Source organism: Tursiops truncatus, chromosome 12, assembly GCF_011762595.2.
Source record: "Tursiops truncatus isolate mTurTru1 chromosome 12, mTurTru1.mat.Y, whole genome shotgun sequence".
Lineage (NCBI taxonomy): Eukaryota > Metazoa > Chordata > Mammalia > Artiodactyla > Delphinidae > Tursiops > Tursiops truncatus.
The window spans coordinates 10,653,879-10,673,062 of record NC_047045.1 but is presented as its reverse complement, the minus strand read 5'-3'; the positions used below and the strand labels follow the sequence as shown (position 1 = coordinate 10,673,062).

The 19,184-nt window shown below is 39.3% G+C and overlaps 1 protein-coding gene and 1 non-coding gene across 7 annotated transcripts in view; one reads left to right on the top strand and one right to left on the bottom strand.

The window, feature by feature from the left end:
- SLC17A5 (solute carrier family 17 member 5) overlaps positions 1-19,184 on the top strand; it is a 54,589-nt gene that overhangs the window by 12,004 nt on the left and 23,401 nt on the right. For 4 of the 6 annotated variants that reach the window (XM_019929292.3, XM_073789355.1, XM_019929294.3 and 1 more), the window contains exons 2-6: positions 517-713; positions 2,913-3,146; positions 6,525-6,612; positions 8,034-8,120; positions 9,550-9,668. In XM_019929292.3, coding sequence (XP_019784851.1) covers positions 517-713; positions 2,913-3,146; positions 6,525-6,612; positions 8,034-8,120; positions 9,550-9,668 — 725 coding nt within the window. Of the gene's footprint in view, positions 1-2; positions 335-516; positions 714-2,912; positions 3,147-6,524; positions 6,613-8,033; positions 8,121-9,549; positions 9,669-19,184 lie in introns of those variants that run through there. The other 2 variants (XM_073789354.1, XM_073789353.1) reach the window with 2 other exon arrangements.
- On the bottom strand, positions 12,284-12,390 carry LOC117307558 (U6 spliceosomal RNA). The gene has a single exon (XR_004521325.1). It is a non-coding gene; the product is annotated as a U6 spliceosomal RNA (small nuclear RNA).

Sequence of the window (19,184 nt, the reverse complement as noted above, 5' to 3'; positions counted from 1 at the left end):
CAGGAGGGGTTTCCTGCCCTGGCCTTGGCAGTAAATTTTTTTGTGCTGAGATAACGTTTATGATGAGAGGGCTACTGACCCGTAGTCAGTAATGTACGTGCCACGCTGAACGCTCGAGGACTTACTGGCCATGTTTGAGACATGTTTTTCAGAAATAGTGATGCCGTTAAACCCGCTTACCTGCTTTTCTCTTCTCTTGCCAGCTGACAGGGATTGGGGGTTTGGTTTTGACTCCGGAATGCAGATTTTTCTGAGCAAAGTTGTTGCCTCCATGTTTTAAGAAACCGTCTTACAGTTCAGGCTCTCATGTGTTAAATCTTTATCAAAACTACAGGTACTGGGAACAAATTCTCTTTGGTACATGTTTTTAGATATGCTTCATCTGAGAATATTCTCAGAAAAACATTCATGGTTTATTCATTTGTGTACATCTAAGAAGTGACCTCTTTAGTGATTTAGACAGTATCATCTAAGTTACTCTTTTAATGAAAGTTTTTCCACCAATCTTTATTTCAGCTCCAGTGTGCTGCTCTGCTCGTTACAACCTAGCATTTTTGGCCTTTTTTGGTTTCTTCGTTCTCTATTCATTACGGGTGAATCTGAGTGTGGCGTTAGTGGATATGGTAGATTCCAACACGACTACAGCAGATAATAGAACTGCCAACGAGTGTGCAGAGCATTCCACTCCCATAAAAGTTCTTCACAACCAAACGGTCAGTGCTGTTTTTCAAGCAAATGATCTTAATCCTAAAATACTTCCGAGTAAAAATATTGAATTTATTCATCCTACAGAAACACAGACACTTTCTTCATGTAAACTCTGAATCATTTTCTTTTGTGTTTTCCCAGTAACTGGTTAGACAGTTAACTTATAACTGTAGCTGCTGCTGCTGCGCCCTGATCTGTTTGAAAAGCAGTTTTTCAGTTTCCTCCGTAAACATACCGTCCTTGAAGAGAATTTGGAAAAACCTGTCTGGTGTATTAGAAAATTAGGTTGTTTTAGATGTTGCTAAATAGTTTTTATGGGACCATTATTTAATAGCTGTACTACTTAAAAGGGTCCTGTTGCAGGAGGATTAAGATAATCTCAACTACAGGATGAAAAATAAGAATGGGTCAGTTTCAAAAAAAAAAACTCTATACATGCCTCACCTAAGCTGCTGATGTCATTTTGCCTCCCTCATATTATACTGGAATTGATAAGTGCATGTTCATCATTTGTTCAGAATTGAGTTTTACACACTTTCAACATTTTCTTTTGTCTCACATGGGGAGACAATACAGGCGGGAAAGGCTGGTGTCCTTTTTTTGTGTGTGTGGCCACACTGTGCGACATGTGGGATTTTAGTCCCCCAACCAGGGACTGAACCTGCACCCCCGGCAGTGGAAGCGCACAGTCTTAACCACTGGACCGCCAGGGAAGTCCCAGGTGTCCTTTTTTTTTTGTTGGGACGTGGGCCTCTCACTGTTGTGGCCTCTCCTGTTGCGGAGCACAGGCTCCGGATGCGCAGACTCAGCGGCCATGGCTCACGGGCCCAGCTGCTCCGCGGCATGTGGGATCCTCCCGGACCGGGGCACGGACCCGCGTCCCCCACATCGGCAGGCGGACTCCCAACTACTGCGCCACCAGGCAAGCCCCTGTCCTTTTTTATAAGTGTATTTTCATCCATCTTCAGTGCTCACAAAGGAGCCAAATCCCACGTGGGTGAGTCTCTCCTGCCATTTACAGACAAGATCACTCAAACAGGGAAGAGGGTTTCTGCCCAAACAAGCACATGTACAAAATAATGACTTATCAAAAATCTTTACATTGGACTTCAATAATGTTGCCGAATATGTATTTGGGTACACATCACCCACTTTCCCCACCTCAACCTGTAATTGCTGGACACTTCATGAAGCCCTGGAATTCTACAGAGAAGCTGCAGATTGGTACTCTAAACAAGAATAATTAGGGCTTTGCTTTGTGTCTTACTTTCGATAAGTACTTTTCATGATCCACCTACTTATTTGCCCTACATCGACAGTAAAAAGAAATCCTGAATGGTTCTTAACATGTGGGTAGGTTACAGGGCTATGTGTGCTGAAGATGTCAGATACTCAGTCACCAGATCTTCATTTTCACCTTACTGTGTACTGCTACTAATTAAAAGACATTTCCTACTCACGTGAAGTTTCTGGCTTGGTTTAAATTCTTGCTCTTTTGTATAGTTCTATGTCCTTGTTGAAGTGCTTGGTCTGAAATGGTCTATTAATTAATGGTCTCTTAATTATCTATACTTTTGCATACTAGTAGCCAACATTAAGTGAATATTTAGTGTGTGTCAGGCCTTATTTTTTGGGCCTTTTTCATTTACTCTTCCCAGATCACAAATCCAGTAAGTAACAGAGCTGGGCTTGAACCCAGGCCGGGCTCCAAAGCCTAGCCTGGCCGTGGCAGTATCCTGTTCGTAGCTTTCTGGATTAAACCTGTGCCTTTTTTGAGCCTTCTTTGTCATGGTCATTACAAAATATCTACAATTCATCCCATAGTCTAGTTTCATAAAATAGCAAGCCTTCCTGAACATTATGACTTTCAATGATTTTCGATTCACTTCTAGAATCTGCATGTCTGTATCACGGTGACTCACCTACCCAGTAGAAAGTCTGCATGTTCTTCAGTCTACAACAGTGGTTCTGGGGAGTTTCCTGGCAGTCCAGTGGGTAGGACTCGGCGCTTTCACTGCTGTGGCCCAGGTTCAACCCCTGGTCGGAGAACTAAGATCCCACAAGCCTCACGGCCAAAAAAACAAACAAACAAAAACAGTGGTTCAAAATGACATTTATATGTACTCACTCACATGCCAGTAAGAGAAAGGAGCCGTTTCAGCAAGGTCTTAAAAGGCTGTTCTTTTTCCTCCTACTCTTTACAGGGTAAAAAGTACCGATGGGATGCAGAAACTCAAGGATGGATTCTCGGGTCTTTTTTTTATGGCTACATCATCACGCAGATTCCTGCCGGATATGTTGCCAGCAGAAGTGGGGGGAAACTGCTGCTGGGATTTGGGGTCCTTGGCACCTCTGTCTTCACTCTGTTCACTCCCCTCGCTGCAGATTTCGGAGTTGGAGCCCTCATTGCACTCAGGGCCCTAGAAGGACTAGGAGAGGTAATTTTTTTTCTCTTTTGTTATTCTCCTTACCCTATATCACTTTCTTGTCTCCTTAAAGATATCATTCTTGGGCTTCCCTGGTGGCGCAGTGGTTGAGAGTCAGCCTGCCGATGCAGGGGACATGGGTTCTTGCCCCGGTCCGGGAAGATCCCACATGCCGCGGAGCCGCTGGGCCCGTGAGCCATGGCTGCTGAGCCTGCGCGTCCGGAGCCTGTGCTCCGCGACGGGAGAGGCCACAACAGTGAGAGGCCCGCGTATCGCAAAAAAAAAAAAAAAAAAGATATCATTCTACCATAGAAAAATGATACATTTCATTGGCATATAGAAAGACATTGAATGCTAGAGCTGAACACATTTTACATGTATAACAACAGTTAATAAAATTTCTTAAATTTCAAAAATTATAAAAAAGAAAAACGGATAGTAATAATTTGTTTCTTATTTAGGCAAAAAGAGGCAAAAAGACAAGGTTAATACGGTCATAATAGCTGATAATTATTGATCACTACCTACGAGCCAAGTACTAATCCAAGCACCCCACATGTAATTAATTATGTTTAACGGGCTTCCCTGGTGGCGCAGTGGTTGAGAGTCCGCCTGCCTATGCAGGGGACACTGGTTCGTGCCCCGGTCCGGGAAGATCCCACATGCCGTGGAGTGGCTGGGCCCGTGAGCCATGGCCTCTGAGCCTGCGTGTCCGGAGCCTGTGCTCCGCAACGGGAGAGGCCACAACAGTGAGAGGCCCGCGTACCGCAAAAAAAAAAAAAAACAAAGGATATCATTCTTTGATATATGAATCAGAAAAAATGACACTGGAAGATAATAGGGATTTATTTTTTAGTTAGAAACTGATTGACTATGAAATAACATGAGTAGATTTCACTTGTGGTCAGTGAGGTCTTGAGTGGGGGCACTCCAAAATTAGAAGCTTTACTCAAAGACTAGAGAAAACATTTTCTAGGGGAATACGTCATAGCTTCCCCTACTCCCTTCTACTGAGGAGATAAGAAACCACTATTAAAACCATGAGGACCATCATACTTCTTGAACTTTTGCCACTGTTTACCTCTGCTCCATCATTGATTGCCCAGGTCTAAAACATATTTTACCCAATAGACTATCAAATTGCCTTGTTTTCCTTTAAATTTGTTGTTTTTCATAGAACTTCTTCTTTATCATTTGTTCTTTCTTCTGGTCCTCTAACTTAGAGACAAATAATTTATCGTTTTATGTAGCTATCTTTTTTTTAGTCCTGTGATTCTTCTGGCCTTTCTGCTGCTTTTAAAATTGTTATTATTAATTTTTATCTTTTTTTTTCCTCTCCTCCTAAGATTTCGATCATTTTTTAATTATTTTAAAATTTTAATTTCTTATTTTTTTTCCTTTCCACTTCTCTTTTGCATTTCGTCATGTGTACCTCCACCTTTAAATAATGATCTCGTTTCATTTCTGACTTTGAACTTCTCAAGGCATAGGTTTATTTCGCTCTCTCTTAACATTTCTTTAACCAAGCAAGATAGTGGCCTCTGGGTTTAGTGTACAGCTTAAAGGTTATTTTGTATCATGCTGTGTAGGAAAAACACTGACTGGAGTAGTAAAATCAGAGTTTGAATAATAACTCCACTGTATCTAACGGTGGAACCATAGGTTTTCATATAAATATTATACAAATACAATATATAATATAAATCAAATATATTAAATACCTGCCCCATCGTCAGTCACAGCTCAGATGTGATAATAACTGCTAGAAAACTTTGGAAATTGCCAAGTGCTTTTTAAATGTAAGCTTTGGTCACTCATCTGGACATTCTTATTTTGTCCTTATCGAATAGGGGTATACCAAATAAACCCTTCTTGACTACAAAATAAAATTACCCCCCCACTAACAGGTTCCTTTTCTCCTTATCTAAGTAAAATATATACAGGTCCCTTTTCTCCTTATCTAAGTAAAAAACTAAACCCTCCTTGACTACAAAATAAAATTACCCCCCTACTAACAGGTTCCTTTTCTCCTCATCTAAGTAAAATATATGTTTTACAGATAAACTGAAGTTCTAAGAGGTTAACTGATCTTTCTGAGGCTACACAGCTAGTGAATGGCCAAGGAGAGCTGTGAATCGACTGCTGCAAATCTACCAGAATCTATTCCTTCCTGTTCCCTTGTAGCATCTCCTCCTCTCCCAAGCCTCTGTGAGCCTCCCTGCCTTCACTGTCTTGTTGCTTCTCCATTACCAGTAATTAGTATTTTTTAAAATTGAGGTACAGTAGATGTCCAATATTATATAAATTTCAGGTGTATAATAATTCCAAATTTTTATGTATTATACTCCATTTATAGTTATTATAAAACATTGGTTATATTCCCTGTGCTGTATAATATATCATTATAGCTTATTTATTTTGTACATAGTAGTTTGCACCTCTTAATCCCCTACTCCTATCTTGCCCCTCCCCTAATTGGCATTTACTAGGCTAATTATCACCAGAAAAGAAAAAAATACTGGTAAACACTCTAATTGAGTGTTTTTTGGTAGGACCATTTTTTGGTAGGACCATTTTTCCTGTTGAGTAAGGTGAATCTGAATTTTCTTCTAGTATCCCACAGTATTAGCTCAGTATTTTTAAAAGTTACGTATTGATAACATTCCCATTGCATTCAGGCCATAAATAAAGTAAATGAGGGTTTCCCTGGTGGCACAGTGGTTAAGCATCCGCCTGTCAATGCAGGGGACACGGGTTCAAGCCCCCATCTGGGAAGATCCCACATGCTGTGGAGCAGCTAAGCCCGTGTGCCACAACTAATGAGCCTGCGCTCTACAGCCTGTGCTCTAGAGCCCACAAGCCACAACTACTGGGCCTGCGTGCCACAACTACTGAAGCCCGCGCGCCTAGAGTCCGAGCTCCGCAACAAGAGAAGCCACGCAATAAGAAGCCTGTGCACCACAACGAAAGAGTAGCCCCTGCTTGTCACAACTAGAGAAAGCCCTCGCAGAGCAATGAAGATCCAACACAGCCAAAAATAAATAAATAAATAAATTTATAAAAAATAATAATAATAAAGTAAATGAGTAAAATTCACCGTGGGAGGGTACCTTTATATCCTCATTCAGTACATTCTTTTACATTTTTTGTAACCCTTGCCTTGCAGTCCTCAAATCAGTTGACAGAGTCCACAAGTCTTTGTTCAGATTTTGAAAGTACTTCATTATGAGGTATTTGCACTCAGCACTGTAAAGACATCTCACTCCATGAAACCTGATTCCAGCGTGAGTCTTACCCAGAAACTTCTCTTGCAACAAAATACTCAACTGAATTTGAAACATGAACAAAACTACCTTGCATTTCGTCAGAAATATCTTTTTCCCTTCCCAGGGTGTCACATTTCCCGCCATGCATGCCATGTGGTCTTCGTGGGCTCCTCCTCTTGAAAGAAGCAAGCTTCTCAGCATTTCATATGCAGGTGAGATAACTGTTCTTGTGAAGGTTTTTGCTACAATGTGTTATCTGTATATCAACCTTGGGGGAAGGGCGCAAAGCAGAATCATGCAATGTCAGGTGCTTTCTTTGGGGAAAACTTAAGTTGCAGGGGTATAACTTTATTCTTAATGTTCTTTTTTGGCTCACCAGCATATAGCAAAGTGGCTTCATTGACTACTGTCATTTTCTCCGTCTGCCATCATTTATTTCAAAATATGTTGCCTTTTCAGATGTTGATATAGAGAATGCTTTAACAAAACAAAGCCAAAAAAAAAAAAGCTGGAAAATTGAACACTTTTGTCCTTCAATTGTGATTTGATTTGATCATCTGATAAGCTGGTCATGACTTTCAACCCCTCCCTTCAGACACCTTGTTTTCTATGCATTTATTTGCTATCATTCGGTCTGTAGGTAAGATAGCATGAGCTTTATATGTGAATTATAATTTTTCCAGCTCACACACTGAATGAAAACTTTTTATTTATTTTTTTGACACATAGTGCCTGGCATGGAGCAGATATTCAGTAACTATTCAGCCCGGTTTTCTAGCCTTCCTATTCCTTGCCTTCACCCAATTGAAGTTCCCAAACCCACTTTCTGCTTTCCTACTTCCATTCATTTGCTCACCCTGTTACACCTCCCTCTGTATCTTCTTTCTTATGGGACCAGATCTTGCCCATCTTTTCAAAGTCCCACTGCTGCTTCTTACATCTTTTCCTGATCTCTAGAGGTCAGAGGTAATCTGTCCTACATTTGAACTTCCATATTGCTCTGTGACACTCAACACTTTCTAACGTGTAATAATGATTTGTTTATATTTACTTCCTATATAAGACTAAAATTTGAGACCAGAAACAATGTCTGCTTATTTTAGCTCCCACTGTACCTTCTAAGATGTCTTCCGTTTGGTGGTTAAAATGAATTTTATCACTTATTTATCCGAAACAATTGTGTGTAATATATTTGGGGCAAATTAGATTACCAAAAGCTTCGTTCTTTTTTCTCCAGGTGTGCTGCAGTAGGCTATGTTTAGAGACCATCTCTGAGCCTTTCCCCAAACACTTGGCTTTCTAACACATTTACTAGTAATGTGGCATTTACTAGCTCATATTATAATAGGTCTTCTATTGATTGATGCCTTCTAATTCATCAGTAGCTACATAATTGTAACTAATATAACTACATATTAATGTATACATTTTACATATTGTGGGTTTTCTAGTAAATGATCCCTTAAGAGAATGGGTTGTTTATATTTACATGTGACTAACTCAACTCCTATAGGATTTGAATCACTCTTTCTTTTCTCTATTGTCTGTTATCCGTCTTCTTTAGGCTGTAGACCTGTGTCCCCTCTTTGTTCATTTTTCTCCAAAGTTTACAAAGTCTTTGTTGTTATTCTAGGAGCACAGCTTGGGACAGTAGTTTCTCTTCCTCTTTCTGGTATAGTTTGCTTCTATATGAATTGGACTTATGTCTTCTACCTCTTTGGTAAGTTTATTCAAAAATGTAACCTAAATTATAATGTGATAGGTCCAAAATGTAATAGTGATCTAATAATTGGTTAAAATATGTATATTCCAATTCACTGAAGTACCCATCTCCTAGACCACAAAGCTGTGAAACATTTACTGATAACCTGTTTTTCAAGTTTATGTGGTTAAAATGATCCAGCTGAGTTGTGACCTGATGTTAATTTTGGAATATTTGTTCAATAGAAACTGCTGTTGAATCCAGGACATAAATGCTATACTTACTATAAAAACTGCTGTGTTGTTGATTATAAAAAATGTATATTTTGAAAATATTTCTTCTCAAACAAAGTAGGATGCTCTCACTTGGTAGTTTTAATCTTTTTTATTTCTTTGTTTAGTCCCAGGGCCTTTCATTTCTCAATCTCAATAGCAGGACGATACACATATTTAATAAATTAGATTGCCATGTAAACATTTATGCAGGAAATATATCTGCAATCAAAACAAAAAACATCAATAAACAAAAGCAGATACCTGTGGAAATAATAGATTGTAAACTTTTATTTTTTAAAAGGTTTGTCTGGTAGGCCCTGATAGGCAGAGTCATGTGGTTAAAAGTTGTTCTCTTCAGGTGCAAACTTCCCATTACAAAATAAATAAGTCATGGGGATGTAATGTACAGCACAGTGATATTGTGGTACATACTTTTTTCTTTTTTTTTTTTGGCTGCATTGGGTCTTCGTTGCTGTAGTGGGCTTTCTCTAGTTGCGGCGAATGAGGGCTACTCTTCGTTGCGGTGCACGGGCTTTTCCTTGCAGTGGCTTCTCTTGTTGTGGAGCACGGGCTCTAGGCGCACAGGTTTCAGTAGTTGTGGCTCGTGGGCTCTAGAGCGCAGGCTCAGTAGTTGTGGCACACGGGCTTAGTTGTTCCACGGCATGTGGGATCTTCCCGGACCAGGGATCAAACCCATGTCCCCTGTATTGGCAGGCGGATTCTTAATCATGGCACCGCCAGGGAAGTCCCTGTGGTACATACTTGAAAGTTGCCAAGAGAATAAATCCTAAAAGTTTTCATCACAAGAAAAAAAAATGTTTGTAATTTTGTATGGTGATAGATGGTAGCCAGATATATTGTGGTGATTATTTCGCAGTGTATATAAATATCAAATCATTTTGTTGTCCACTTGAAACTAATGTAATGTTATATGTCAGTTATACTGCAATTTTTTAAAAAAGTTTTTCCTCTTAAAAATTTATAGGAGAAAAAAAAAATTTATAGGAGATAATACAAATAGCAGTTATCCCATTAAAGAATTATGAGAAGAACTTGAAAACAAAGCTGAAACCAATTTTTCATTAAGTTTATAATGACATAATTTTTTCAAGACAGAAAAATTGCTGTTGGTGCATACTAATTTCATTTACCTCTTATTTTTCTATTTTAAGGTATAGTTGGAATCATTTGGTTTATTTTGTGGATCTGGTTAGTTAGTGATACACCAGAAACTCACAAGACAATCTCCCCCTATGAAAAGGAATACATTCTTTCATCATTAAGAAATCAGGTAAGGACTTTGGCACATTTTAAAAATAATTTCAGAATCTTTTTTTTCTTCAGAATTAAGATACCAGTTTTTTTAATAGATATTTCTGTTGTGCACACTCTAGGCAAAGTAGAGCAGGCGAATTAATTAATCTACAAAGTACTGTTTTGTCCAAGAAATGTCAATTCTTTCTAGTTTAAATCTATGAAATCTAAAATCTAGGAATTTATTTAAATCTAGTTTAAATCTATGAAAAATTACTTTTCTAAATCATTTTAAACCTTCTAGAGTAATGATTATCAAGTGAGCCTCCTTTGTCTTCTTAACTAGTAGAAAATAAGATGTGTTATTTACAGAAGGAATCTTATAGCTATACCCTAAATGCTAGTTGTTAGAAAACTAGTGTGTTTTTATCTGTATTTTAGAGTGTGATTTAACAAGGACAGCACATTTATTGTGATATATAATAATATAATATGATATACACCTGTCTGCTCCTCTAGGGTAGCCGTTCAGGAAAAATTTATACTTAACTAAAGTAAGATTTGTTTCACTTAATTGAGCACAATAGCAAGTCAGAAATAAAAGTCTATCATAATTTAATAGTCTATCATAATTTAATTTATGACAAATTATGTATCATAATTTAATACATAATTTATCATAAATTCTCAAGCCATGGGGACAAAATATTTGCCTTTTGGTGGGAATAAAAGAAGAACATTAAAACATTAGGAAAACTAAAATATATACAGTCTTTTCTTTAGCATTGTTAATGGCTTCATAATCACTTTATTTGTTTAAGAACATAAAATATTTCGTGTAAGACTTTTCTTGCCCACTGAGTTATTATTACTGATATTTTCAATTTTTATATATAGTAAACCAGACAGTAATTAAACATTTACTCACTCACATTTCCTTTTTTTTTTTGGCTGCATTGGGTCTTTGTTGCTGCTCACAGGCTTTCTCTAGTTGCAGCGAGTGGGGGCTACTCTTTGTTGTGGTGCGCAGGCTTCCCATTGCGGTGGCTTCTCTTGCTGCGGAGCACGGGCTCTAGGCACACGGGCTCCGTAGTTGTGGCTCACGGGCTTAGTTGCTCTGCAGCATGTGGGATCTTCCTGGACCAGGGCTCAAACCCATGTGCCCTGCATTGGCAGGCGGATTCTTAACCACTGTGCCACCAAGGAAGTCCCGCATTTCTTTTTAAGTTTTACAATTTGCTACAAAGATCTCTATAAACTGCTGAATTTTAAGAAATATGGCATCGCTTGGTCTTTGCCAAAGGTTGACAAAAATCTGCAAGAAATCACCAATGTAATAAAGAAAGTTACTTTGAGATCTCAGTGTTCTCTGAGATGTTAATCAAATGAATCACCCACTTTTTCTCACTAAGGAACAGATTAAAAGACTTAAATGCATTGTAAATGGGTCTTGCCACGTAAAACTTGATATATCTTATATATACAATGGAATATTACTTGGCCATAAAAAAGAATAAAATTTTGCCATTTGCAGCAACATGGATGGACCTGGAGGGTATTATGCTTAGTGAAATAAGTCAGACAGAGAAAGACAAATACTATGTCTTTTTATTTATATGTGGAATCTAAAAAATAAAACAAATGAACAAATATTAAACAGAAACAGGCTCATAGATACAGAGAACAAACTAGTGCTTACCAGAGGGAGAGGGGTCGGGGCAGAGGCAAGATAGGTGAAGGGGATTAAGAGGTACAAACTATCAGGTAAAATAAGTAAGTTACAAGGATGTAATGCACAGCACAGGAATGTAGTCAACATTTTATAATAACTTTGTATGGAGCATAAGCTATAAAAATACTGAATTACTCTTTTGTACACCTGAAACTAATATAATATTGTAAGTCAACTATACTTCAATTTTTTAAAAAACTTGATATGTTTTCTCACATTTTTTCAGCATTGATGATTAATTTGCTTCTTCTAAAACTTCATTTTTATCATTCTTTTTGTGGACTTATGAAACCTTTTAGTTTATTTAGTTTTTTTTAAAGCTAGCTTAATATATGCCTAAATCTGTCCATTATCCAAACCTAAGGTTAATTTGTTTTTCCATATGCTTCAGAAATTGGAATAGTCAGAAGCAAGAGGAACTAGGGGAATTAGGTTTCATAGAACTCCAAACTGCATTCTTAAACCAGATGACATTGTAGTTGAAAATGTCATAAAATACTGTGTTACATGAAGCTCCACTTTTAAATCTTGGATCCAAGAAATGTTCGGCGTGTGCTGTACTTCATTCATTCCTTAAACGTTTTTTGAAAGCTTACTGTGTCCTAGGTTCTTTGTCAGGTACTGAGGACTAAAAAATTAATCAAAGAGAGGGAATGAACAAGACATGGTTCCTGTGGGACCTGTGATCTCCAGAGGGAGACAGACATGGATGAACAGAATTTCAATATAATACAGGCTGAACAGTGCTGTGCTACAGGTTACACAGTACATCTTTGGTACAGAGAAGGCAGGGGTCTTCAGCCAGCCTAGGAACAGATAGGAAAAGCTCTGGTGTTGATGGTCTCTGGCCAAAGACTGTCAGCAACATACCTGTAGTTGAACAAAGGGGTTTCTTTCTTCCTTTTTTTTTTTTTTTCTTTTTAAGTGTGGAACGCTTCGTGAATTTGCCTGTCATCCTTGTGCAGGGGCCGTGCTAATCTTCTCTGTATTGTTCCAGTTTTAGTACATGTGCTGCCAGTGTGAACACGGCGTTTCTTGTTTTGCTGCAGTGAAGAAGAAAGCACACCATGAGGAACCACAGGGCATCCCAGCGAGAGAGTAGAGGGCCGCTTGTTATAGCTTAGACTTGTGTTAGGAAGCAGTAGTGACCACATTAGCCGGGAGAGGAAGGTTTTGCGCCTTTGTGTGGTTCATACCTTCTTGTTTTGTTGTTGTTGTTGTTGTTTTGTTTTTGGGGGGTGTTTTTTTTTTTTTTTGACCACACTGAGCGGCATGCTGGATCTTAGTTCCCTGACCACGGATCGAAACTATGTCCCCTGCATTGGGAGCCCAGAGTGTTAACCACTGGACCTCCAGGGAAGTCCTCATAGATTTTGTTTTTGTCTGTGCTCAGAGGTGATTAAGGAGTGGCCTATTTGTCTCATTCCATCATTCTCTTTTTTTTTTTGCGGTACGCGGGCCTCTCACTGTTGTGGCCTCTCCTGTTGCGAGCACAGGCTCCAGATGCGCAGGCTCAGCAGCCATGGCTCACGGGCCCAGCCGCTCCGTGGCATGTGGGATCTTCCCGGACCGGGGCACAAACCCGTGTGCCCTGCATCGGCAGGCGGACTCGCAACCACTGCGCCACCAGGGAAGCCCCATCGTCCTTATAGAGTGACTTTGTTCACAGTCAATGGAGCACACTGTGGCCCAGTTGTTAGAAGCAGGCCAGCTCAGGTGACAGCAGCCAGAGGCTGCTTGTTTCTTTCTTACTGGTAAAGGCTGTATCTGCACAATCTTGAAAGAGAAGTTGGAGTTAACCAGGCAAATTGGGAGAGTGAGAGATGTGCGGGCATCCCAGGCCAAGGATGTGGTATAAGCAGAGACAGAGGAGAGAGAGTCTTACCTGCCAGGATAGTGCCAGGAGTCAGCTATTGCTGCAGGTAAAAGGCAAAGGCAGATAGTGGCAGGAGATTGTAGGGCGTGGGCAGAAGCCTGATCATGGAGCGTCCGGTACACCCCGCTGAAGAGCTTAGACTTTATCCTTTAGGCACTGTGATGCCATGAACTGTTTGTAAGCTTGAGGTGACAGAGTGAAGTTTGAGTTTTATAAAGCTTACGCTAACAGCTGTGTGGAGAGAAGGTCTGAGCCAGACAAGCAGGGGCTCCAGTTATAATGCTCTCTCAGTTATCCAGCTAAGAAAAGCCTGTACTTATAGGCAGAAATGTGATTTCATTCTTGCAATAAGTAGATTCTACATTTATGACAGCATGGATAGTTCTAATTCTGATTCAGAAATGTTACAAGAGAGGAATAAAATCTTCAAGGCACTCTGCAGGTAAACTCAGAAGGCCAGCTCATGACTAGCTCATGGATAGACTGCCTATAGAAAGTAACTAGTGAGTGTTTTAAGATCATCAACTACTGCTCTGTGTTGAAGATGTCCCTTTTTTTTTTCAGATGTAGAAGGAAGGATTTATTATTACTTGCAATGAGTAAGGAGAACACGGGGGATTTTCCCCAAAGCAATGCCTCTCTCTCTTTTTTTTTTAAATTGAAGTATAGTTGATGTATAGTATTATGTAACTTACAGTTATACAATATAATGATTCACAATTTTTAAAGGTTATGCTCCATTTATAGTTATTATAAAATATTGGCTATATTCCCCATGTTGTACAATATATCCTTGTAGCTTATTTTATACCTAATAGTTTGTACCTCTTTATCCCCTACCCTTATGATGCCCCTCCCCCCTTCCCTCTCCCCACTGATAATCATTAGTTTTTTCTCTATATCTGTGAGTCTGCTTCTTTTTTGTTATCTTCACTAGTTTGTTGTATTTTTTTTAGATTCCACAAGTAAATGATATCATACAGTATTTGTCTTCCTCTGTCTGACTTATTTCACTTAGCATAATGCCCTCCAAGTCCATCCATGGTGCTACAAATGGCAAAATTTCATTCTTTTTTACAGCTGAATAGTATTCCATTGTGTATGTTTACCATATCTTCTTTATCCATTCCTCTGTCACTGGACATTTAGGTTGCTTCCATGTCTTGGCTATTGTAAACAGTGCTCCAATGAACATTGGGGTGCATGTATCCTTTCGGACCATGCAGATATATGCCCAGGAGTGGGATTGCAGAGTCATACGGTAGCTCTATTTTTAGTTTTTTAAGGAACCTCCATACTGTTCTCCATAGTGGCTGCACCAATTTACATTCCCAACAACAGTGCAAGAGGGTTCTCATCTCTCCACACCTTCTCCAGCATTTATTGCTTGTGGATTTTTTGATGATAGCCATTTTGACTGGTGTGAGGTGTATCTCATTGTAGTTTTTTTAAATATTTATTATTTATTTGGCTGCACCGGGTCTTAGTTGCAGCACGTGAGGTCTTCGTTGCTGCACGCAGGATCTTCATGCGGGATCTTCATTGCAGTGTGCAGCATCTTTAGCTGTGGCATGAAGGATCTTTAGTTGCAGCATGCAGGATCTTTTTTTTTTTTAGTTGCAGCATGCAGAATATTTAGCTGCGACATACGGGATCTTTTAGTTGTGGCATGCAGACTCTTAGTTGCGGTATGTGAGATCTAGTTCCCTGACCAGGGATCAAACCCAGGCCCCCTGCATTGGGAGCACGGAGTCTTACCTGCTGGACTACCAGGGAAGTCCCCTCATTGTAGTTTTGATTTGCATTTCTCTAATATTTAGCAATGTTGAACATCTTTTCATGTGCCTCTTGGCCATCTGTATGTCTTCTTCGGAGAAGTGGCTATTTAGGTCTTCTTTCCATTTTTTATTGGATTGTTTGTTTTTTTGATGTTGAATTGTATGAGCTGTGTATATATGTTGGATATTAACCCCTTATCAGTCATATCATTTGCAAATATATTCTCTCATTCAGTAGGTTGTCTTTTCGTTTTGTTGATGGTTTCCTTTGCTGTGCAAAAGCTTTTAAGTTTCATTAGGTCCCATTTGTTTATTTTTGCTTTTATTTACTTGGCTTTAGAAAACAGATCCAAGAAAATATTGCTACAATTTATGTCAGAGGGTGTTCTGCCTATGTTTTCCTCTAGGAATTTTATGGTATCCAGTCTTACGTTTAGGTCTTTAATCCATTTTTAGTTATTATTTTTGTGTCTGGTGTTACAGAATGTTATAATTTTTTCTTTTACATGTAGCTGTCCAGTTTTCCCAGCATCGCTTATTGAAGAGACTGTCTTTTCTCCATTGTATATTCTTGCCCCCATTGTTGTAGATTAATTGACCATAAGTGCCTGGATTTATTTCTGGGCTTTCTATTCGGTTCCATTAATCTATATGTCTGTTTTTGTGCCAGTACCATACTGTTTTGATTACTATAGCTTTGTAATACAGTCTGAAGTCAGGAGCACATTCCTCCAGCTCTGTTCTTCTTTCTCAAGATTGTTTTGGATATTTGAGGTCTTTTACGTTTCCATACAAATTTTAAAATTATTTGTTCTGGTTCTGTGCAAAAAAGCCATTGGTATTCTGATAGGGAGTGCATTGAATCTGTAGATTGCCTTGGGTAGTATGGTCATTTTAACAATATTAATTCTTCCAATCCAAGAAAACATTATATGAAGGTCTCTTTTTAAAAAAATTTTTAAGACATTACCACTTTACCCATTGAAGTTTTCTTTTCTCAAGAGGTCTCGTATTGGTTTTTTTCTTTTCTTAAGTCTTTTTTTAAAAACATTTATTTATTTGGCTGAGCCAGGTCTTAGTTGCAGCACGCAGGATCTTCAGTCTTCATTGCAGCATGCAGGTTCTTTAGTTGCAGCATGTGGACTCTTAGTTGCGGCATGTGGGATCTAGTTCCCTGACCAGGGATCAAATGCAGGCCCCCTGCATTGGGAACATGGAGTCTTAGACACTGGACCACCAGGGAAGTCCCTTTACTTAAGTCTTGAGAACAGCATGTTTTATAACTGTTTTGCTTCTCTTTTATACCTTTTAGAAAGAGTGTACAATTTTGCAGCCTTAAGCAAATGAGGGCTCTGGCTTGAATATTTAGTTGACCTAACTTAAGAACATGTATTGCATGCAGCTTTTTCTAAACCAATTTGCTTTTATTTGCATTTGACAGGAAGACATTTTTTTTGTGAAGTTGCACATAGAAGGTACTCAAATGTTGTTGAATGTCCTTACCCTTCCTTTATAGTCTAGAAGAATTTGCTCATCTGACAACAAATACATTTTTGTTTTGTCCTTTTCTGCTTCAACTTGTATGAAGAAAAAGCTGTATGGGCTATTATTGCTAATTTAATGATGCATTCTCTCTACAAGATCCAAGACCTCATTGATTGTTCCTTCAGAAATTCCCTTACTCAAATATCTAAAGAAAATTTGCTCCCAGCCAAGAGGGGCTAGAGCTGGTTCACAGGCTACTTCAGGGTTCACAGCTGGGAGCAAGATCTGTATGTCTTTTACATAACACACAGGCATGCGTGACTCCTGCCAGGTCCCTTGACGTGTTTCTAGATCCCTCTGCCCCCAGAAAGGCACTTTTGCCCGTGGATGGATGCCAAATTGTTGCTGGGGGTAGAGGACAATGGATACCAGTAGGGGACATATTATTTGGCCATCTTGCTGACATCACTCTCCACATATAGCTGGTTATGGTTGAGTGATTCTCCAGAAACATCAGATTATCAAAAATTCAATTGATATACTGCAAAAATATTCCAGTATGGCTCAGTTTGCTTCAGTTTTGCTTCATTTGTACAAGCAAGATTGCGCCTAAATACTGGTGAAGAGCTACAAAAGCTATTACCAGAGCTTCCAAAACATCACCATCAGTAAGTGTAAATACATGCAGCATGAGTCTTAAAATTATTACATATTTCACATTAAAGTTTATATTTCCAGGAGGGGGGAATACCTTATTCAGAATATATTTAGTTTTCAGAGATCAGATACATTTAAGCTCGTATCTTTCAACACAGAAGTGTGATTTCGTTTCCTTTGTGAGTTTCACAGCCATGTAAAAAGAGCTATATTCCAAATTCCTTTAAACTCTAAAATCTCTAGACTGGTTTTTTCCTTCCTCTTTGTCCTAAGATTTTCAAGCAAGGGGTGGCAGAGGGCAGGGGGGAGGTTGCAGAATTCTTTAATTACTACAGCAGAGGATCCCAAAGTTTGCTACACTTTGAAATCACCTGGGGATCTTTAAAAAATACAGCCATCTACCTCCTACACGCCTCCCAACCTGATTTAATTGGTCTCAGTGTAATATTGGAGTGTTTTAAGCTCCCCCGGTGATTCTGATGTGCAGCAAAGTTTGGGAACCACTGCTGTGTAGAATCACCAGGGAAGCTTTTTAAAATATATGCCTTGCTCTAGAGCCCGCGAGCCACAACTACTGAAGCCTCCACGCCTAGAGCCCGTGCTCCGCAAGAGAAGCCACCGCAATGAGAAGCCTGCGCACCGCAACAAAGAGTAGCCCCTGCTCACCGCAACTAGAGAAAGCCCGCGCGCAGCAACGAAAACCCAGTGCAGCCAAAACTAAATAAGCAACAAATAAATAAATAAAAGAAAAATGAATCCCTTTTGATAAATAAATAAATAAATAAATAAATAAAATATATGCCTTGGCCCTCCACTCAGAAGTTTGGCTTTGGCTTTGATTCAGCAGGTCTGGGGTAGAACACAGCCATCTGTAATTTTGAAGTGTCAAAGGTGATTCTGAAGCGTAGCTGGAATCGAGAACCACTGCTATGTAAGAATAAATGTCCCCTCTCCTTCTCTGCTCCCACCTCCCCTACATCTTTGACATAGTGGAGAACACAAGAGCATATCTACCAAGTCACAACGAAAGTCCCTAGAAAAAGGCCACAAGAAGGTTAATACTGGTTCTTCCTTTTTTTTTTTGGGGGGGGGGTTCTTCCTCTTTTTGAAATAATAGTGAACCTGGAGGTAGAAACATAGATTGCTCTAGCTTTTGAGGAAGACACAGCAGAGCCTCAGGATATAGGAAATGTAAGGAACTGATTTCCCAGGCCAGTGGTCTTCAGGCTTTACTTAATCATGCATCAATAAAGCAATGGGGACAGGGGCTTAACAACCTGAATATATGCATGTTTTTACAGTTATCTACATGCACTGCTGTACGTATGGACGTTATAAAACGTCCATAAAGATAGGCTCTTTAAAGGGTGAGTAAGGTGAAATAAACAGTATGTACATCATTTTTGAATTTTAATAGGAGAAACCTTTTTATCACTTAAAATTAGTAATGATATGTTGTTTAATGGGACCAGTGTGTTTGAATACGGTGTATTTTTTTAAATAAATTTATTTATTTATTTATTGGCTGCATTGGGTCTTTGTTGCTGTGCACAGGCTTTCTCTAGTTGCAGCGAGCAGGGGCTACTCTTTGTTGTGGTGCGCAGGCTTCTCATTGCGGCGGCTTCTCTTGTTGCGGAGCACAGGCTCCAGACGCGCAGGCTCAGTAGTTGTGGCGCACGGGCTTAGTGGCTCCACGGCATGTGGGATCTTCCCAGGCCAGGGCTTGAACCCATGTCCCCTGCACTGGCAGGCGGATTCTTAATCACTGCACCACCAGGGAAGTCCCAATACGGTGTATTTGATGAGCCTGCCATTATTTCGCTTGGTGAGGTAGCTGACAAAGGACTCAAGAGGAAAAGTGTCAATTCTACTATTTTCTTGGTGTTCACTCGTGCTTACATTATTAGACTTCTGTTTACTTTCTCCTTAAGAATCTTTTGAAGACATTGTTTGATTTTGTAGATTTGTTTTAATTAAGACTGGCTAATAAAATCCATAAATCCATTTTAAAAGGCAGATGTAAAC